Here is an 18,636-nt window from a genome sequence, read left to right on the forward strand (position 1 = left end):
GTGTACACATATATCTCTATACAACGAATCAGTCCACAATGTGAATTCCCCAATATTGTGTAGTAATCCCTCCTATCCGAATGAAAGGTGCTAGAAATTGAGGTTGAAGTGAAAGGGCAGAGACAATTTTCCCAAATGATTTGACAGCACTCTTCCAGTCTGAGTTTGACCAGTCGACACGCATTTTCTCGTCTCCCGCAGTAGTCGTCAGGAAACTGTAATAGAAGAAATCGACTGTAAGTGCTCGGAGTAGAACGGTCTTTTTGCACCAAATGAGAAAAGCAAGAGGTCTTCAAACTACGTCATTGGAATTGAGATTCTTTTCACAAATATCCCAACAAAACGCAAAATATCACATAAGCTTTCGACACTATTATAATTTTTCTGGTGTGAAAATTCCCCCAGTAAATTTCGGCATGGAGAAAAAGGGAATGATGAGGTCAAAAAATTGGTACTAGACTTGTCTAGAAGGATAAGTACACTGAGTTGAACTAGCCACAAACCATTTCCTAACAAACTGAAGCGTTTGCAAACCTCCACGGTTCTGCTGAAGTAGTGTTAGTGTATTTTGGAGGAGTTGATCAACCTTACATTCATCTTTTGACCTATTATGGAAATTGAACACCTTTTTATTAGAACAATTTTAGATTTAAAATAGATACAGAAAATCACCACAGGTGTGCATTAGATGCGAAGGAAATGATCAAAAATTAAACAAGTTTGTAACAAACATAAAAGTGCAGAACATGCGCTCCAAGTATCTCTATAGAATTCTCATATTCCAAAAGAGAACTTCGATTTCATGTCGATCAACAAATGACTTTTTGTCAAAGCCTGAAAGGAAAACATTCGATTTTAGAAGGGTTCCCATAGCAGTGATCACACTTAGCTGATCTAGCTTTTCGACCTTACCATGCAGATCTTCAGAAGATTTGTCCCAGTAAAAAAAATGTGGAGCACTTCTCAAATTTTGTATTTAGTACATGTCGTATTTTCATTCCTTTGCGGTAATATGCTCGCAGCTAGGTTATTTAGACAATGACTTGCCTCTCCCTTTGATTATCTATAATAAGACAATAAGAAGCAAGAGTTGCGCAGTCAGTTAGAGGTTCTGGTGTCTGCACAATCGATTGAAGGTTCGAATCCGCCTTAGTGCTCACCAAGCATTTCATCCTTCCGGGGTCCATAAATTGGTACCAGTTTGTATGGGAGGATAAAAACACTGACTTGGCACATCGTCTAATCCCCGCTAGTCATTTTATGGGCCAGTTACACGTTCGTAAACCTCAAACTACTCTGAATTGAAGTGAACGTGGTGGCGCATCCCAAGCGAATTGATTAACGCCAGAAACTTCAAAGTTTATGACATTGATCAGCGCTTAGGTTACTAAGAGCGGCACAAAAGGATAAGTGCGAGGCAGCCTGGAAGATAAGTGGTATAAGAAAGAGATAGTTTGTCAAAGAGATTTCTGCTGTTAGAAGTAAGACGCATGATTGTAAAGTTCTATTCAGTTTTATTTCATGGATGTTTCTTATTCGAACACTCACAGCAGATAATTCTAATCCTAATGTTGTTGGGAAGATAATTCCACGGTTTCACTCAATCGGGGGGCGGTCGTTAGGTACCCGCAGCCGCCGCGACAGCCGATCATTAGGGAAAACGAGTGGTAACGGCGATCGTTAATTGCGCTGCGCAGCGTCAGCAGAGCACTGCGCTGCGTTTGCCTCATGCTCCGCCCATCACATCCTTCATTCATCGACTCTCATCGTCTAATGAGGTGCGAAACATGCCTCGCAGGTGCACGCTATCTCTGCTATTGCCTCCATATGGAGTATCGATCGTTTACGTATAAAGATATGTCGAAGGACTGCACACGAGATACCAGAAACAGGAAATAATTTTACGTTTTATTTGCGTAAAGCAAAAAAAGTCGAAATTTCACAAACTAATGCAGTATCTTACAAGGATTTAATAGTCTGTATAAATACAAATCTACATCCATATCTTCTATACAGTTTTTTCAGTCACACATCTACATCCTTCAAAAACCAGGTTCTAGGTTCTACACCTTTTCACTTTTATTTTGGAACGTTTTCAATTTTCAGCTAGCTATGTTTGCATTTGCTTTACAAAAACAAATTTTCAAAAAAAAACTTTACAAATTTTCTACGTTTTTGTTTCATTTTTAGCATTTTCATTCTCTACGTTTTCTTCCACTTTCTACGTTGCTACGTTGTTGCCTTTTTGTTCTTTGAACCTTCGTAGAAGGCAACTCTATCACGTAACTGCAATACAAGCATTGCTCATGACCTCAGGGATGTGGTGATGGATGGGCGTGGCTTAGTGATCACAGGTAGCCCAAGATATACCTGCTCTGGCCTACCGACAGCCCCTTCTGCAGACACTTATCCGGCTGCAGATAATCGGCTGCGGGTACCTAACGATACGCACCCCACTCAATCGTAACCGAAAAATTACAGAGACAGAAATATTCAATGAACAGACACACACAGTTTAATAAAACAATCTACAAACTAAACAAACCTCAAATGCGCACTCGTAAGTACCACTTTTTCCTCCTCTGCAAGTCGAAGCGTTCGAGCAGCAAGCAACCGCGTCATGGTTTGCACGAAATGATCCGAATGTGCGACTCCAGGCATTTCTCTACTGGCAGCTTCATCCTCTCCAGCGCGGAGATAGCACAACACTTGCTAAACGTATCAGTGGGACGCCACTAAATTCTACTTTTCATAACTAATGAACAAATAATGTCATTTACATATTCTTACATCTGGGTATGTATTCGAGAGAAAAGAAATAGATACAACAGAAACCATGCCAGTAAAAAATGACTTGTAGATGCGGCTTTACTAGTATACTGTTGCTGTTTGTTACAACAAAATAGTTATATATTGATGCGCACTGCTTATTACTCGATTCAGCTTAGTCAAGTACAAGCGCGATCACTATGAACTTACTGTTGCTTGGATAGTGTCTACAGTCAGGTTCCATTCACAAGATAAAATTCTTGCCAGTCTCCGGTCACCGTTGGTCCCTTGTTCTGCCACCTACAAATCGAAATATGTGTGGATATTCATCTAGAAAATATCGCGTGAACGTCTTATCCAAACCTTTTCAAGAAATTGGTGTCTCCGCTCCATCACTGCATCGTCGACTTTATCCAATGGTATCAACGGATGCGAATCAAGGGGAAGGAAAAATGCGCGCTGACCAATAGGACAGAAAAGGACGTGCAATATGTGAAGACGGATCCCACATGACAACTGAAATGAAAATCTTGTCTTTGGAAATTTACGAAGACGAGCTGACTAACTTGAATCGCAGCCGCCACAGCAAGATGATAGTGATGAAGTACGAGATGATAGTTGACAAGTGACTGCCGATTAGCCAGTACCACTAAGGAATCGCGCGAGGAAATTGTTGCATGCAGAGACACTGGAGGATGAGCTTGCGCTACCTGAAATGTGTCGCTCAAAAGTATTGGAGGTGTTCCAGCTAAAAATGAAAAGAAAAAGAAATAAGGAAAAAACATCACTTCAATGAAATGATCTTGCTGAATACGGGAAGGAGGTGGAGGGTCTCTGACGTCATCCATCAACATTTTGAGCAACTCGTGGCATCTCGACAGAAATTCTATCTTAATGTGATATATTGACGCAATACTAAACATCAGCAAACCAAACGTTTTCTTAACATGATATATTAACAAATACTAAACATCAACATACCAAATGTCACAACCTGTTGGACAGGAAAATACTACAGTCATGAAAATCAGCAAAAAAAGACCATGTTGTTGTGAAGCGCTTACTACCTCCCAATTTAGGTGTGACTAAAACTTTACCGAAAAACATGAGATGATCTCAGGAAAAATCTTTGTTAAAGTCGTGCAACTCTAGCGATTCAAATAAGTAATTGTAAGCGGTTGGGTACAAAATATGCACGTCCAAACAAATTTTGAAATGAATGCTTGAATAATAGATGAAAAGATTTCATTTTGACATAATATGAACAGTTATGTCTGTATGTCAGTGAGGTAGTCCTAAAAGATGAAAAATGTTTCATTGGCAATAATCGAACGCAGGGCGTTCTCGTCGCAGGTGAGCATACTACCACTAGACCACTGCCAGCAAATATATGAACGTTCATGAAAGACGTAATAGGAAAGATTACTTTCACGTTGTATTAAGGAGAGCTAATTCTGGCAGTTCTTGTCATAGAAGGAAAAAAAAACTTGATGTTCTGAGTAAACTAAAAAAGAAAAGTATTATATATATATATATATTAAAAAATATTAAAAATATGAAAGAAGAAAAATATTATTCCGAAAGAAAAAACTATAGTGGAATCGAAAAGACATGAAGCGCGGTGCAGTTGCACGAGCGGTCGCGCTGGAGCAACGCGGTTTTCAATTACTCCCAGACGGCCTGCGAGCGCTCTGCCTGGAAATTTGCCAAGTGTCATCACCCGGATCGATAGTGGCCGCAGTTTCTTGCTTGTTCTCATTTGTTTTGGCTTTTCTTTCTGATTTTTTTAATGGTTTTTTTTCGCATTTTTGTCATATTTGTTCTATTTGCTTTTCTTATAGAGATCTAGATTCATCTGCACTGTTTTAAGTTATTGCTTTTGTTCATGTTTTGTTTTCGAAATTCGTTCAAAAATTGTATTCATTTCTATATTCATTTTCTATTTTCTTTTTTTTTGTTTATTCGCATTCCCTCCCTCACAAACAAAAAAGAAGATTAGCATGAAAACAGGTACATGTACGATATATATATATATATATATATATATATATATATATATATATATAGCTAAAGCAAACATAATACACGTTAAAAAATAAGGAAAAGAAACATAAAAGACGAAAAAAAAAGCAAAAAAAAAGGAAAAAAACCATAAAATTGCGCCCAATCTTGATGCGGGTGACGTCACCTGGCAAAATTTGGCAAGTTCCTAAGCGACCATCTGCAAGCGGTCAAAAACCGCGTTGCTACGGCGCAACCGTGCAACTTTACCGTGTTGCGCAAGCGGCCGCGCTCGGAAGCGGTGCGGTATAGACAGCGGTTGGAAACGCGATGGGACCATGGCGAACAGCAGAGGTGTGTGGCGGTAGCGTGGATCCTTACACGATCCCAACCGCTACGCTCCACCGCTCCGCTTTGAGCGCAGCCGCTTGCGCAAATGTCCATGTTTCATGTCGTCTTGACCCGACTATATATATATATATATATATATATATATATATATATATATATATATATATATATATATATATATATATATATATATATATATATATATATATATATATATATATATATATATATATATATGCATATATATATACATATAACTTACTTAATCGGCAGGCTGACGCGATTACCCGCATCTTCGCCGAGGTGTGCCGTAATTGAACACAGCTCTGCCCAACCTTCTCAATCTTCTGCGAGAGCTTGCACAGAATCAATCCATTCGTCGCTATTCCATATTCTGCGAAACCTTAGGTCTCGCCTGAACTGCCTACCCACGCCGAGTGACCTCAGGTCCTCTTTCACCACCTCAGTCCGAAACTTCCGTTTTCGGCCAGGTGGCTTCTTCCAGCTCGAACCCGACGAACTCCTCAAAACTCGTTGAACAAGGGGATCTGCCGGCCTCCTTAATATATGACCAAACAAACGAAGACGATTTACTTTAGCCACTTTCGATGGCGGTGCAAGATGTTGATGTTTTCCACGTGTCATCCGCCGGTATACCACATCAATTTCTGCGTAAAGATCTTCATTCTGGCATGACTTGGACACTGACTTGACTGACACTGGCAGGACACTGACTTACCTTGACTTAATCGGCGGGCCGGTGTTACGGCCTAACGTGGCTATCCGCATCTTCGCCGGGGTGTGTTGTCCTTGAACATATCCGAGCCCATCCTGTTCGATCTTCAGCTAGAGCTCGCGTGGAATCTACCCATCCGTCGCTATTCCACAAGCGGCTGAATTTCACGTCTCGACTGCACTGCTTGTCAACGCCGAGTGATCTTTCTTCACCACCTCCGTCCGTTTCTTTTACGACCAGGCAGCCTTTTCCAATTAGGATTTGGAAGCATCCTCAAGACCACTTGGACAAGATGATCAAACGGTCTCCTTATAACGTGACCAAAAAAGAGAAGACGGTTTTCCATGACTACTTCAGAATTCCGAGCAAGATGTTGACGTTTTCCACATGTCATTCGCCGATACACAATGTCAACTTCGAAGCAGAGTTCTACGTCATGACATACCCTAGGCCAAAAGTAGCCAAGTAGCCGTTTAAGCAGCTTTCGCTCCGTGCAATCAAGCCTCTCCATAACCGTTGATGGTGCTGCCCAAGTCTCCGATCCGTACATCATGATGGGGCGAATTGCGGACAGGTAGACTGGCAGCTTGACTTCGTTGGTGATGGGGTCGACCACAAGCATTTCCTTAAGGAGTTAAATGCAGAAGTGGCCTTAGCGCATCTTTGCTGAACATCTCTCTCGTAGTTGCCGTTGTTCTTCAGCGTGCAGCCCAGATAACAGAACTCATCGACGAGTTCTATCGGTTGTCCGTCCACCCTGATTTCCGTTCGAGGTCTCGAAGAGATCCACATCTGCTTGCATTTGTCAGATCGTAGAAGTAGTCCATAGGCTGCAGCCAGCTTCGATACAAGGTTGACAACATGTTGAAGTTTCTTGAAGTTTATAACAACATCGTCGGTGTACTCGAGGTCAGTCAAGGGGCACAATGATGGTGCTAAGACAATGTCGGCAGGACACTGGTCGACTGTTCTTCGCATAATGTCATCAATGGCGAAATTGAACAGGAAGGGTCCTGCTACCGCCCCTTGTCTTACCACTTCAAACGGTGTTGTACATCCGGCTGGTGTCCGAACTGCAGCAGTTGTTCGTTGATTCATGTCATCAAGCAAGCGAACGAACTTTCGTGGTGCTCCATCGGCGCGAAGTGCGTTCAGAAGACGGCCTCGGTGAGGAGAGTCGAACGCGGCTTCAAAATCCAGAAACGCTAGTTGCATTGGCTTCAAATACCGCTGCCAGATTTCGATCACTCTCCTGATGATGAACACCTGGTCAATCGTGGAACGGCCAGGACGAAAGCCAGCTTGCTCATTGCGCGTCGTTTCTTCGCGATGTTTAATGAGTCGGTCCAGGATAATGCGCTCCAATACCTTGTACATAACACACAGCAAAGAGATTCCTGGGGTCTTGGGACTTCCTGGGGTCCGTGACGGATAATTTCTTGTGGAGGGGAATTATGATAGCGTGTCTCCACGAATCAGATATCCTTTCGTCTATCCATGAACGGATGATCTTTGTCATCTCAAGAATCCCAGACGGAGGAAGATATTTTAGCATTTCTGCGCTAATCCCGTCATCTCCATCAGATTTTCCATTCTTTATTTTCTGAATACATACCACGACCTCCGACTCGGTCGGTGACTCCTCGTTAACCGCATATGTCGGTCTATGAATGTGTTCGAGTTCAGGAGCTGACGGTGCCAGCCGGTTCAGCAAGGTCTTGAAGTGTTCCTTCCAAATTGGAAGGGTTGCTTCACCGACAGCTACTCCACTGGCAGTGTTGAGGACAGGAGAGCATCCTTTCATTTTGCCGCTATAATGTCTTTGTAGAGCATAGGCTTTCCGCGGGTTCCTGTCCTCCCACGCCTTCTCAAACTCCATCGCTGACGTCCACTCGCTATCGCGGTCTTGTTGCTGTTGACAACGCAGCTTCCTTCTAAGACGCTTTTCCTGGTTGAAGTCACCAGCGCTGCGCGCGACACATACAGAATTGTATTTTGTTTGTTGGATTTTGTTTCTGCGGATGCAAAGGCAAACTTCTTCCGCGGCAATAGAACCGGGAGCGTTTCCCTTGCAGCGTCTTGGATGCACTTTGTGAAGGAATCCGCATTGCTAAGCTTCTTCCTGGTCCGTACTCCAACATGAATAGTACACATGTTGGCGGAATTTCGTTCTGCATTCATCGTCTTTCAAACCTGCCATGTCGATTTTCGGTTGAAGAGGAACTCCTCGGTTTCTCTTGTGGAACCGTATCTTGAAGCAGAGGAGAACTGAACGGTAGTCAGAGTCGAACGCGACGTTCGAGGTAAGAGTCGAACGCGTGCAAAGATGAAACGATTTGATGCAGAAAAATATGAAAATTCATTCACTTACAATACGTGTTTCTGGCATTTGTAGGTGTTGTCGTGCCTCCCGCTCCTTTGGAGCACGTCCAGTTTTCTCAATCAATAGAACGACTGCTTTGAAACGATCCGCTATGAAACTTTGCCACATTAATGAAATCACACCGTGCCGAAGTCGACTGTCTTCCACAGATTCGAGATATTTCAGTGCTAACTGGAAAATCATCCTTTAAAGATGTTATAAAAGATTTGAACAGTAAAACAACACAATTACCTCATAATTAGCGAAGTCCAGAACGCTGTTTTTGAACCAAAGACTCATCAGTTCCCATGCTATTTCACACCGAAGCAATGACAGTTTCAATGAGTAGGGCAAAAGTTCTTTTAATTCAGTTATATCAGGGATGGAAGATACATGCTCTTCTAACTCTTCAGATTTCCACTTTTGTCGAGCCGCTGATGCAGCTACCTACAAGTACAAACGCGGTGAACAAATCTAGTACGAATAAATGTGCAGGTCAAAGAAAAATGACGTAGTTGCAACGAATTCTAGTTGCATGTCCAAACACCTCTATCTACTTTCTTCGTATGTAATAATGCAAACCAACCTGTTCGCGGAAAAATGACTGGGCACCGCTGATGACCTTCGAGTATGGCACTAGCTGCCCTAATTTAGCGGCAAGCCAAGCTGCATGCATAGTAAGAATGGTGCAGTCTGCATGTTCTACTTCTGGGTCAAACGATTCCCAGTCATCAGCACCTTGAAATTGAAAGTTGATTATGAAAACTTTCTAAAGATGTCAAAAAATGCGATTTTACTGCAGTTCCAACATGAAACACACGATAGAGATGAATAGAATCTTCGTTTCCTACTTTCGCATTCAATTCATTCCTTTCCTTTGTATGAACATCCTATCGCGACTTCTCACCAACATTCACAATGAGCACTTTGAACTGCAAAACCAAGAAGACTGCAATGGATGGCGGACGTGTAGAGAGTAATCAATGCTCCGAAGTCCGATCACATGAGATTATGTTACATGAACACTGCTCAGTTGATTTTTTGACTTATGCCTGGGAAGAACGCCTGAAAAACTTCACATCGGAACCCACGGCCTTCGATGGAATGAGCGGGAAGAGAGGCTTTCCGAGTTTATCATTATGACAAAGAGCATCCATGGGAACCCGCAACTCGAGAGGCTCTCCTCTCTACGCTGTACGTGGGGGTCACTCGATGGAGGGTACGGGTACCATAATGAAATTGACGACATGGTCGTCAGCAAAAGGTTCTGCCTGATGGATATCGATATTTACCCAAAGTCTCATGTGGGATCGGACCATGGTCCCCTTCGAGAAAGATTTTCTTTCACATCGAGAGAAGAGAAAGCTGCAAATATCAGACAGCGAACTCCCAAAACCATCATCGACTGGAACCTCTTCGCTTCGCTTGTCGACTTTTGGAAATATACCGCCAAGAACAACAATGATGGTCGGCCTGTGGAACATCTTCAAGGCTGCATTGAGGAAGGCTTTGAAAACCACCAAGAGATGGCTGCCTCAGAAAACTCTGCAGCAGATACATCAGCGTAAAGCTGCACGAGCTGCAGACAACAATGAACTCACGTCTGAGCTCGAAAGGCGATGGTGAGAAGCGATAAAAGAAAATCTCGAAGGAGCAGAAGTTTTCGCTGAAGCAGCAGAAGCGGGCAAGAGCATTTCCCAAGCCCGTCAGAACTCGTCAGAAAAACAAAAATGAGTGCTTTACGAAGCCTAGATGAAACAACGACATCATCGAGGAGGGGGATGGAGAAGATCATTCACGATCTCTTCGACTGCCACGTCCACTTTCCTCCTCACCATCTGGAGTAAGACGGATATGTCATTCCAGAGGTCCTAATTTCCGAAGTCCGACGTGTCATCATTTCGGTGAAGAATCGTACTTCACCCAGGCCCGACAAGATAAAATCTAAAAATCTGAAGAATCTTCCGCCGGTTCTTATCAACACTCTGCCGAGACTCCTCACTTGTTATTTGTCGGAATCAAAGATTCCTAAGAAAAAAAAAACCAGCAAAACTGTGCTGTTGTACAACAAAAGAGTTTTGCCCTACTGTTTGTCATCTACAAAGTCTTCACAAGAGTAATCCGAGAAAGAGCATTAGATGAAGGACAGCCATGCGAGAAATCAGGGTTTCGGAAAGAGTTCAGTACGATGACCACATACACATCGTTTCACAATGCATAGAAGTATCGCGAGAGTGTAAGATCCTGTTGTGTCTCAGTTTCATCGACTTGAAGAAAGCCTTCGACTCAGTTGAGACGGAAGCAGTCGTGGAAGCCTTGGACAACCAAGGCGTCCCTACTCAGTACATAAAGGCACTTCGTGAGTTGTATAGCAACTTCACGACCAAAATCTCTCCATTCTACAATAATGTCAAAATCAGCGTGAAGAGACGGGTCCGACAGGGTGATACAATTTCACCTAAAATATTCACGGCTACTCTCGAGAACACAAAGCCGGAATGGGACGACATGACAGTGGATGTTGATGGTTGGCAGCTACACAATCTGCGCTTTGCTGACGAAATCGCTCTGATAACATCTAGCATCAACGAAGCTGAACGAATGCCGACCGTGTTCGACGAAATGTATCGGTCTGCAACTGAAACTGGACTAGATGATGTTCATGAGGAACGGATGGGTTTCTGATCCCCATTCATGCTCAGCTTGACAAATATATCCGAATGCTCCAGTTATGTATATCCTGGCCGGGAAATTAACATGATGAATGACCTGACCCCCGAATTGGGCAGGAGGAAGCGAACGGCTTGGGGGGAATATAAGAGCATCGAGGATGGTTTAGGCCAAAGAAAGGGATTTAAAGTTCATTCCTTTGTCATCGATCGAAAATCAGAGACGCTGTTGCATATGCCTAGAAAAGTAAAATTAGGAGGAACAGACACACGATGCGTTCTAACGACAATCGCTAGGCCATAGACGTGAGCGAATGAATAGCACACCACATCAAACGCACCAGAGGAAGACCGCCGACCCGATGGTCAGACTTCACGAAGTCCTTCAAAGAAAAATAGGATGCTCTTCGAGTTACTCGCGAGAAAAGAAGTCACTGGGCAACCTTTGCGCGCTATCGGGACGAATGGGATTATTACTGGTCCCTAATCGATGAACAACGGGAGCACGGGTGATACACATGTGATGTCTGGGAGAAATTTCCAGGAGAACAACTGAACACATCGATTCTTTCCACATCAACTGACCGATAACGCATCAGAAAAGAGAGTTACTTAGTTGTTTTTTTTTATATTATGGCAACTTGTGAGACTGAAAACTTTAAACTTATGTAAGATTCGTTCCAAAAGACATATGTAGCAGATAAAACATTGACATAACTAACAAGGAGCAGATCTTTACTCGGAATGAACCAATCCTGCACAAAACTAACAGAAACATACCGTAAATTCCAACAATGATCATCAAACGCAGAGTGAAAAGACTTACTTGACATGTTGATATCCTCACTAGATTCTTCGTCTTGTTTTGTTGTTGTTGACTGTTGTTTTCTAACAACACAGCAGGCAGAATATTGAAGAAGGGCTCGACTCATATTACGGCTCAAAAAGATGCTGTTATGCTTATAGCATAACTGCTTCAAAAAGTGAAAGCGGCAAAAGAAACCAGAAGCTTACCATTCTAAAGCAGTTCTTTCACATTTGCTCAGTGTTCCAGGAATTTGGAGTTCAAATTCTGCCAACAAATCACAGAGGCTTCCAAAACCATAACAACCAACTTGAGTGTAAGTTTTTGTGAAAAAGAAGCTGAGTAGGTCAGGAAAGCTCTTCTAAAAACACTAATATTGGCAAGTTCGCAAACGTTTTCACATACTTTGTTTACAAAAAGGATTGGAATTCAGTTATTCCGCTAGCATTTCACTCTTATCAAACCAATAAGTGTAATGAACTAACCATTACAAATGGAAGATCCGGCAGAACCGTATCAAAAAAGGTTTCCACATCAATCTGTCTTCGCAGCACCGGTGTAAAAATAAATTCGCCAAAACTAATAACATCAGAATCGGGATAATTCCTACAACTAGGTAATACTCCAAAAGGAACGCCTAAAGCATTGAAAAACAACAGTAAAAGTAAGAACGAAGATTCCAAACCTCTCCCACAGAGCAGAGTTAGTTGATCTACAGTCGATGAAGGCGAAAAAATCACCTACAGTCATAATATGAGGATCAACACTGCAAAGAAATGAGCAGAATTTCTCACTCCTCGCTAGTGTATTTCTTTCTCTAATCGGTTGGTAAACTAAAATGAGAAAGAACGAAATAAAATGACTTACATTTCGCCCTCTAGGCAATGTCTTCTAATCACTGATTGCACTTGCCCACTAAATGGGGTCTTTGGCAAGTCTCCCTCTTGCTTTTCACATCGGTGGTATCCAACAAGTCTGTTAAACACGCTGAGCAGCTGTCTCAGTGAACTCAGAAGATCCTCCAGCGGACCGGGCCCAATATCGTGCTAAATTTATGCGTAGTAAGTGCTGTAACATAGCAAAGAACACAATACGTTGCACTCTTCAAACTACACAGCGAAAAACCCAGAAGGAAGGTTGAAAAGTAAAAATTGAAATGAAGAAAAATTGAAGAATACTACCTTGCCAATCTCATCCAGTATAGACTGTACCGCAGATGACTCGATAAAAGACGGCAAAATCATCAAAAGTAGCTCACGCTTGGACTTTTGTAATCGAAGTGTAGTAAATATAGACATAATAGAATTAATATCAGACGAAGGAGAGAACTACGATGCAACTTAATTATGATATGATGAGACAAAATTTAAGAAAATTTTATACTTTCGAGAGCAATAATTGATCGTGTTGGTCTTGTGAAGTGATTCGCAGCATCGAAAGATGGAAGGGAACTGTTAAACGACAGAACTTGCCCTGGAAGAGCCTGTTGCGACGGTAAGAATAAAGTAAAAAGGGCTGAGACAGTTACCTGGCTATCAACAAAGAACGCGTCGCGTTGAGGTTGCAAACTGTGAGATCCGCAGAGAATATTTGCAGTTCCACCATCTAGCAGCACACCAGAAGGATCAACATGAACAGCACCAACTCTCACACCACTCTAGTTCAAAAAAAAAATTCGGAGAGGAAATGCGTCGAACTTAGTGGAGCTTACCTGCACATTCCACACTTCAAGCAGAGCTCGACGTGGAGCAAAAATTGCAAGGAATAACGCCGCTTGCTTGTCATTCGTGGATGTGACCCAAGCTACACTGGCGTCTCTGTACCCTTTCCAAACCCGAATAACTTGACGATTGAATATCTAAATTCACCTATAAGCAACTAGTACATAAGCAACTAGTTTCAAACGGACTACAATGAAAAATGGTGATATTTGTCGCTTACGATACGTACACAAAGGGCTCATCTGCAATTTAATGAAAAGTTCGAAATCACTTGCTCGACATCAACTCAAAATTATTTGAAGTCTATGAACGCATATGCGGCCTATACAATTAATGACTTGAGTGAACTAGCCCATGAATCAGCATTCTTATTCTCCTAGACAAATCTGGTAGCAACTTATTGAGCGCAGAAAAATGAAATGCTTGAGCGGCGTCGAACTTTCGACAGCTAGTCAGCCGCATTGGAACACATGATATCACTGCGGTACATCTGCTCAATTAAGCAGTTTAAAAAATTATGACAGAAACTATTTTTGGCGTTACCAGTAACTCAGAATAACCCGTTTTTGCAACACTTGCTTCACACGTACTGACTAACATGGTTTCGAACTAGAAAATAACCTCGGATGCGAACAGAGCATTAAGCAAAAACGAGAACCAAACCCACGTCTATTAGCATCACTCTAGCTACGTGATCTACAACGGCAACGAGGCCACGTGATGCCTCCAGAGCAACCTCGACCGCAAAACGTGAATCGCCCAAGAAACCACGAGTAGTCACTACATGAGAATCTTTAGCAACAGCAACTTTCTTCCGCGGCTCGCTAGAAATTCCCAGCATGTCACGGAATCCAAAATGGGGTACAAACTGAAAACAAAGCAAATATTAGGTCCGTCTAAGCATTTCACAATAAAAAGGACCCACCGATTTGCCATATTTTATGGCTTCTGACCATATCTTTTTCCGATCACCTTCACACGTCCACGCAAAAGTGGCAAAGGTACTATCAGTTGTGTACATATACATAGAATACAAAGGGGGTGCAGCACTACTTATTGTTTCCTGGGAGAAAATGCTATTAAACTGTGACCATATTGAGAAAACAATAACAACATCTACCATTATTTGAGCATTTATCTCGGAAAACATCAACTTACATTATAGGAAGCAATCGAAGCAGTAGAGTACTGTTCAAAAGCGGACTGTTTATGAAGCCCTGTGAACAGAACATGACGCAATTCACCATTTCTGAAATCAGAAAGGAAGAAAGGATCTGCAGCGACCAATTTAGATGAACACCAAACAATTCTACACCAAAGCGTAATGAATGTATGTATAATAACAACGGAACTTCCTTCCAACAAAGAAAGCTCAGTAGATGAAAAAAAAGCACAAGCTTTCCATACCCTTTTTCAGGTTTCAATCTGTCTACGTCCACTTCTAACTTCTTCGACAACTGCTCTGCGGTTTTCTCACCTTTAGCAATCTGAAAAACCTGCATTTATGAAAGCATTTATCTCGGAACTGGAAACAGCTACCGCAGTTTTAGCCTTTAGAAGAGTTGAATGCAGGCTTAAAGGATCAACAGCGAAAAAATCAGCAGAAGTAACCACGGTGAGCTGTTGGCCGTCATCCGTTTGGTCGAAGGACACACACAAAATGTCCGTCGTCGAAAACTGTTCGAAGAACAAAAGTGTGCCTGGAACATGTTCTTTGATACAAAGAAGATTACATGAATTAGACTGTCGGCAAGATTACTGGGCACATCTTACATTCCTTTGATGAAAAGTAATTCATCTGTTCTAAGGTTTCCTATAAATGCTAATTTTATGAAAATGATCGCTTCTCAAATCAAATCTGTGCACTTTTTCCATCCATACACAGTCCTCATGGAATGCGGGTGATGACTTGATGAGCCTATCGGCGGTGCGAAAGTGTGGCATCAGTAGAAGGCCAACAGCCACCAACTCTGTCACGGATGCGTCACACCAGCCACACACATGCATTCAGCAGGGATCGCACCTTTGTGATCAACCAATGTAACATCACGTGGAAATCTCGAGCTAGCATAAAGAACAATGAAAAGAAGATTTTGAGCCACAAGAACTCTCAACCCTTCTTTCGTTTTTATTGTACTGTTGGTGGGTGGATGGCACTTTGAGGATTCGGAACATCGATTTTTAACCCACACTCACCGTTTTCCGTGAAGAAAACTACATAGCCATTAGACAATCCTAGCACGACTATTAGACAGTCCAGAGGCTCCGAAACCCTATGGGTACCAAGACCGAAAAGACAGCCACATGTTATTGTGTCCTGCATCCAGAAAAATCATTTTCTACAAACCAAAGTGAGAAAATGTATACTTCATTCTCACTTACTTCTTCTGTAAACGGTAACTGAACGTCCAACTCCTTCAAACAGCGAATTTCACATTGATTTTGATGCAGAGCAGCCCTGAAACTTATCAACTAACGAATGAAAGTAGAAAAAAGGGAGTAATTGAACAGAAACAAGTTAAAAATCACACAAAATCACAGATGGAACAACACTCTTCCCACAAATACTTCTGTGGATAAACAAATGCATAGTTAAGAAATTTCTACCACGGTAAATGCCATAAGTAGTGATAAAGTGACAAGCGCGTATCTGCTGGAAGAACTTCCAAATAGTGTGATGGGATTTTCCTATTGGGGTCGTAAAGGTAGGGGGTTCCAAGGGAAGGAAGTCGTAAGGGAGTGTGCAGTGGACAAAAGTGAATGAGTGATAGCATGATAATTAAGACAAAATATTACTCAGTATGAAATAATTACATACATTACAAATATTGCATCAAATAATATTAAATTACTATATGGATTGCAAAATATTACATCAAGTTCCAGGCGTAGGACAGTGACATGGAAGCCCTTACATTTGTTTTGAAAATGTGTAACGTGTTGACAGTGTAACTATGGTTCGACATGCCACCGAGCAAAATTTTTGCGAAAGGGATAGAAACTTAAAACTACTTTAAAAAGAAGAATGGTTCAATGAAACATAGTTTTCAACAGTTTTAACGTGAATTAGATAGAATTTACAAACCACGAAAGCTCAGATTTTAGGCAGATTGTTAGGTCTGGGAGATCGCGAATACCTTCGTGATAGAAGGATCTAGGGAAATATTTTGGATGACTTCTTCAGACGATTTCGCAATCTTCGGACCTAACAAAAACAAACCTCACTCTTCTGCAAAAATCTGGCCCAGGGGGTGTCAAACCAGAGTCGTCCCATTGTCATATTGTAGCAACAAAATGTTGGTTTTTTCGCGTTTTTTTTTTTGTCGTTCCTCTGTAATAAGGTCCGACTCTTTTCTTCTTTCGTTTTATTATGCACTTTAATCTGAATTTAAAAATATTTAGTAGATTTTAGAATAAAAACGAAAATATTTCAATATTAATATTTCAACAAATTTGCTTCTTCTACTACTTGGTGTTACTTCGCTCCTTTCAGCTACCGAATTCCACATTTCCTCTTTTTCTCGGCTAATTTTTCTTGGTTTTTTCAAAAAAAAAAACATGAAATTTCCAATATATTGAATTGGAAGCAACCGAGAACTGTCTCAGCAACGCTGGAGGAGGGAGAGAGGAAGAAGTGGGGAGTGGGCGGTAAGAAGAGGTGGGGAGTGAGTGGTAGAGAGTCGTGTCCCATCACCATGCTTGACTCTGGACAGAGAAAGTTGGATAAGATTCCGGTCCAGTGCATATCAACTATAGTATCCCGTCAAATTACCATGGTCGGGATGGGATTGAGGTGGAACCATCGCTAACTTCATTTGAACTATAGCGGTCTAACCTCGGTCCCAACTGCTAGCTCTATAGCGCTGCTTCAAGCGCAATCTCTCACGCAACCGCATTGAAATTCAAGTCCTTCTGAACCGATTATAACGTTGATACTTCCTCAGAATTCCCTTCCAATCGTTCTTGATGCTGATTAAAAAGAACTTTTTGAGAGTCTGTGAAATCTGCATCGGCATAACTTGCGAATATTTAACTGTAATGAGTAATGTAATGAGCAATTACAGTGTAAACAGACATGTTCGAACGGAAGCGAGAAGAGGAGGAGGAGCAATAAATCGCACTTCTAAACCACTGCACATTTCTGGTTAAAGGCATCATCCCACGAATTTGCGGTGGTACGGATTTCAGGTGAAGTATTCGTAAACGGGATGGGAGATTATGAAGAGGTCGTATCCATAAAGGTACTACGGCATCAAGTACCAGAAGTTTATATATAGCTCGATTAAAAGAGAAAACGGGATAGTTCGAGAGTAGGAGAAAACAATGATAAATTGCAGAAAGAAAAGCATAATGGAACTATTCGTGAAACATTTGTGAACAAACGAAAAGACAAAAAACGAATAAACACCTATCCATTATTTTCCCGAAAGAAGAAACCTTCAGAAATACAACTACGAATATAGGAACTCACCTAGTTAAGAGTGCAAATCTTTGCCGATTAAGCAGTAGCACATAATCCAGTGAGTTGTATGTAACTGCAAAGCACTGAGAAAACCATCCAAAGGGTGAACCATCTATATCATTTGAAGTGGAGGGTACAGTATCCTTAACGGAAGGAATTAGATCCTAAAAAGGAGAAATTATGGGTTGCGGAATAGCTGGGTTCTTTTGTTTGTAAATGGTTTACAACAATTAAGCGAGAAATTAAACCTTCTCGACAGGAAAATCCCAGTCCCGAACACCTGCTGGTTTTTCAGTATCTCGCAGAACTTCTTCATCACTGCTACTGCTCACAGTCCTTTTAAGAAAACCAACTAGAAGAGAACTTAATCATCGAAAAAATTGAACTAGACTATTTATAGAGAAGGAAGATGAAAATTAGAAGAAACTTACGCGATTCTTGTCGTTTACCACCTAGTAAATAATCCTTTACTTTTGCTGCTAACTTTTCCTCTATGAAGAGGTTTTCTTCAAGAGAAAACGTAACTGCCATACAGGAACAATGCAATGACGACACAACCCCGACTCAGACCCCTATCTAAAATAACACAATAATAATAATAATCCGAAGAGAACGAGAGTCATAAATAGATCATAACCTTACAAAGCAATCACTGGACGAAGTTAATTGAGGAAGTTCGTTGGCACAAAACAATAATTGCTAAAAATCGGAAAACATTTCTGTCTCGGAAGCACATACGATTGACGGTGGAGCATGAAAT

At 41.6% G+C, this 18,636-nt stretch overlaps 3 protein-coding genes across 7 annotated transcripts; all 3 read right to left on the minus strand.

Moving 5' to 3' along the window:
- Positions 1 to 28: 28 nt before the first annotated feature.
- Positions 29 to 18,407, minus strand: RB195_006656 (uncharacterized protein; the record flags this gene model as incomplete). Of its 5 annotated transcripts, none has more annotated exons than XM_064179864.1 (28): positions 5,461 to 5,808; positions 5,897 to 6,014; positions 6,073 to 6,482; positions 6,530 to 7,179; positions 7,226 to 7,824; positions 7,913 to 8,028; positions 8,229 to 8,411; positions 8,472 to 8,666; positions 8,806 to 8,957; positions 11,715 to 11,827; positions 11,903 to 12,054; positions 12,179 to 12,299; positions 12,379 to 12,459; positions 12,561 to 12,739; positions 12,875 to 13,021; positions 13,077 to 13,166; positions 13,222 to 13,350; positions 13,405 to 13,551; positions 14,082 to 14,282; positions 14,340 to 14,477; positions 14,573 to 14,663; positions 14,822 to 14,901; positions 14,954 to 15,114; positions 15,611 to 15,731; positions 15,797 to 15,872; positions 17,886 to 18,019; positions 18,125 to 18,228; positions 18,308 to 18,407. In XM_064179864.1, 28 exons carry the CDS (start codon positions 18,405 to 18,407, stop codon positions 5,461 to 5,463), a joined length of 5,136 nt encoding a protein of 1,711 aa, XP_064036783.1. The 5 variants fall into 5 exon arrangements, with proteins under 5 accessions (XP_064036782.1, XP_013297342.2, XP_064036783.1 ...); XM_064179863.1 differs by having other exon boundaries at positions 17,886 to 18,040; XM_064179862.1 differs by lacking the exons at positions 5,461 to 5,808; positions 5,897 to 6,014; positions 6,073 to 6,482; positions 6,530 to 7,179; positions 7,226 to 7,824 and having other exon boundaries at positions 7,968 to 8,108; positions 17,886 to 18,040.
- Positions 6,407 to 7,072, minus strand: RB195_006657 (uncharacterized protein; the record flags this gene model as incomplete). Its single annotated transcript, XM_064179865.1, has 1 exon — positions 6,407 to 7,072. One exon carries the CDS (start codon positions 7,070 to 7,072, stop codon positions 6,407 to 6,409), a length of 666 nt encoding a protein of 221 aa, XP_064036785.1.
- On the minus strand, positions 7,191 to 7,736 carry RB195_006658 (uncharacterized protein; the record flags this gene model as incomplete). The annotated part of the gene is made up of 1 exon (XM_064179866.1): positions 7,191 to 7,736. One exon carries the CDS (start codon positions 7,734 to 7,736, stop codon positions 7,191 to 7,193), a length of 546 nt encoding a protein of 181 aa, XP_064036786.1.
- Positions 18,408 to 18,636: the final 229 nt, after the last annotated feature.

This window comes from Necator americanus, chromosome I (genome assembly GCF_031761385.1).
Source record: "Necator americanus strain Aroian chromosome I, whole genome shotgun sequence".
In the NCBI taxonomy this organism is placed as follows: Eukaryota; Metazoa; Nematoda; class Chromadorea; order Rhabditida; family Ancylostomatidae; genus Necator; species Necator americanus.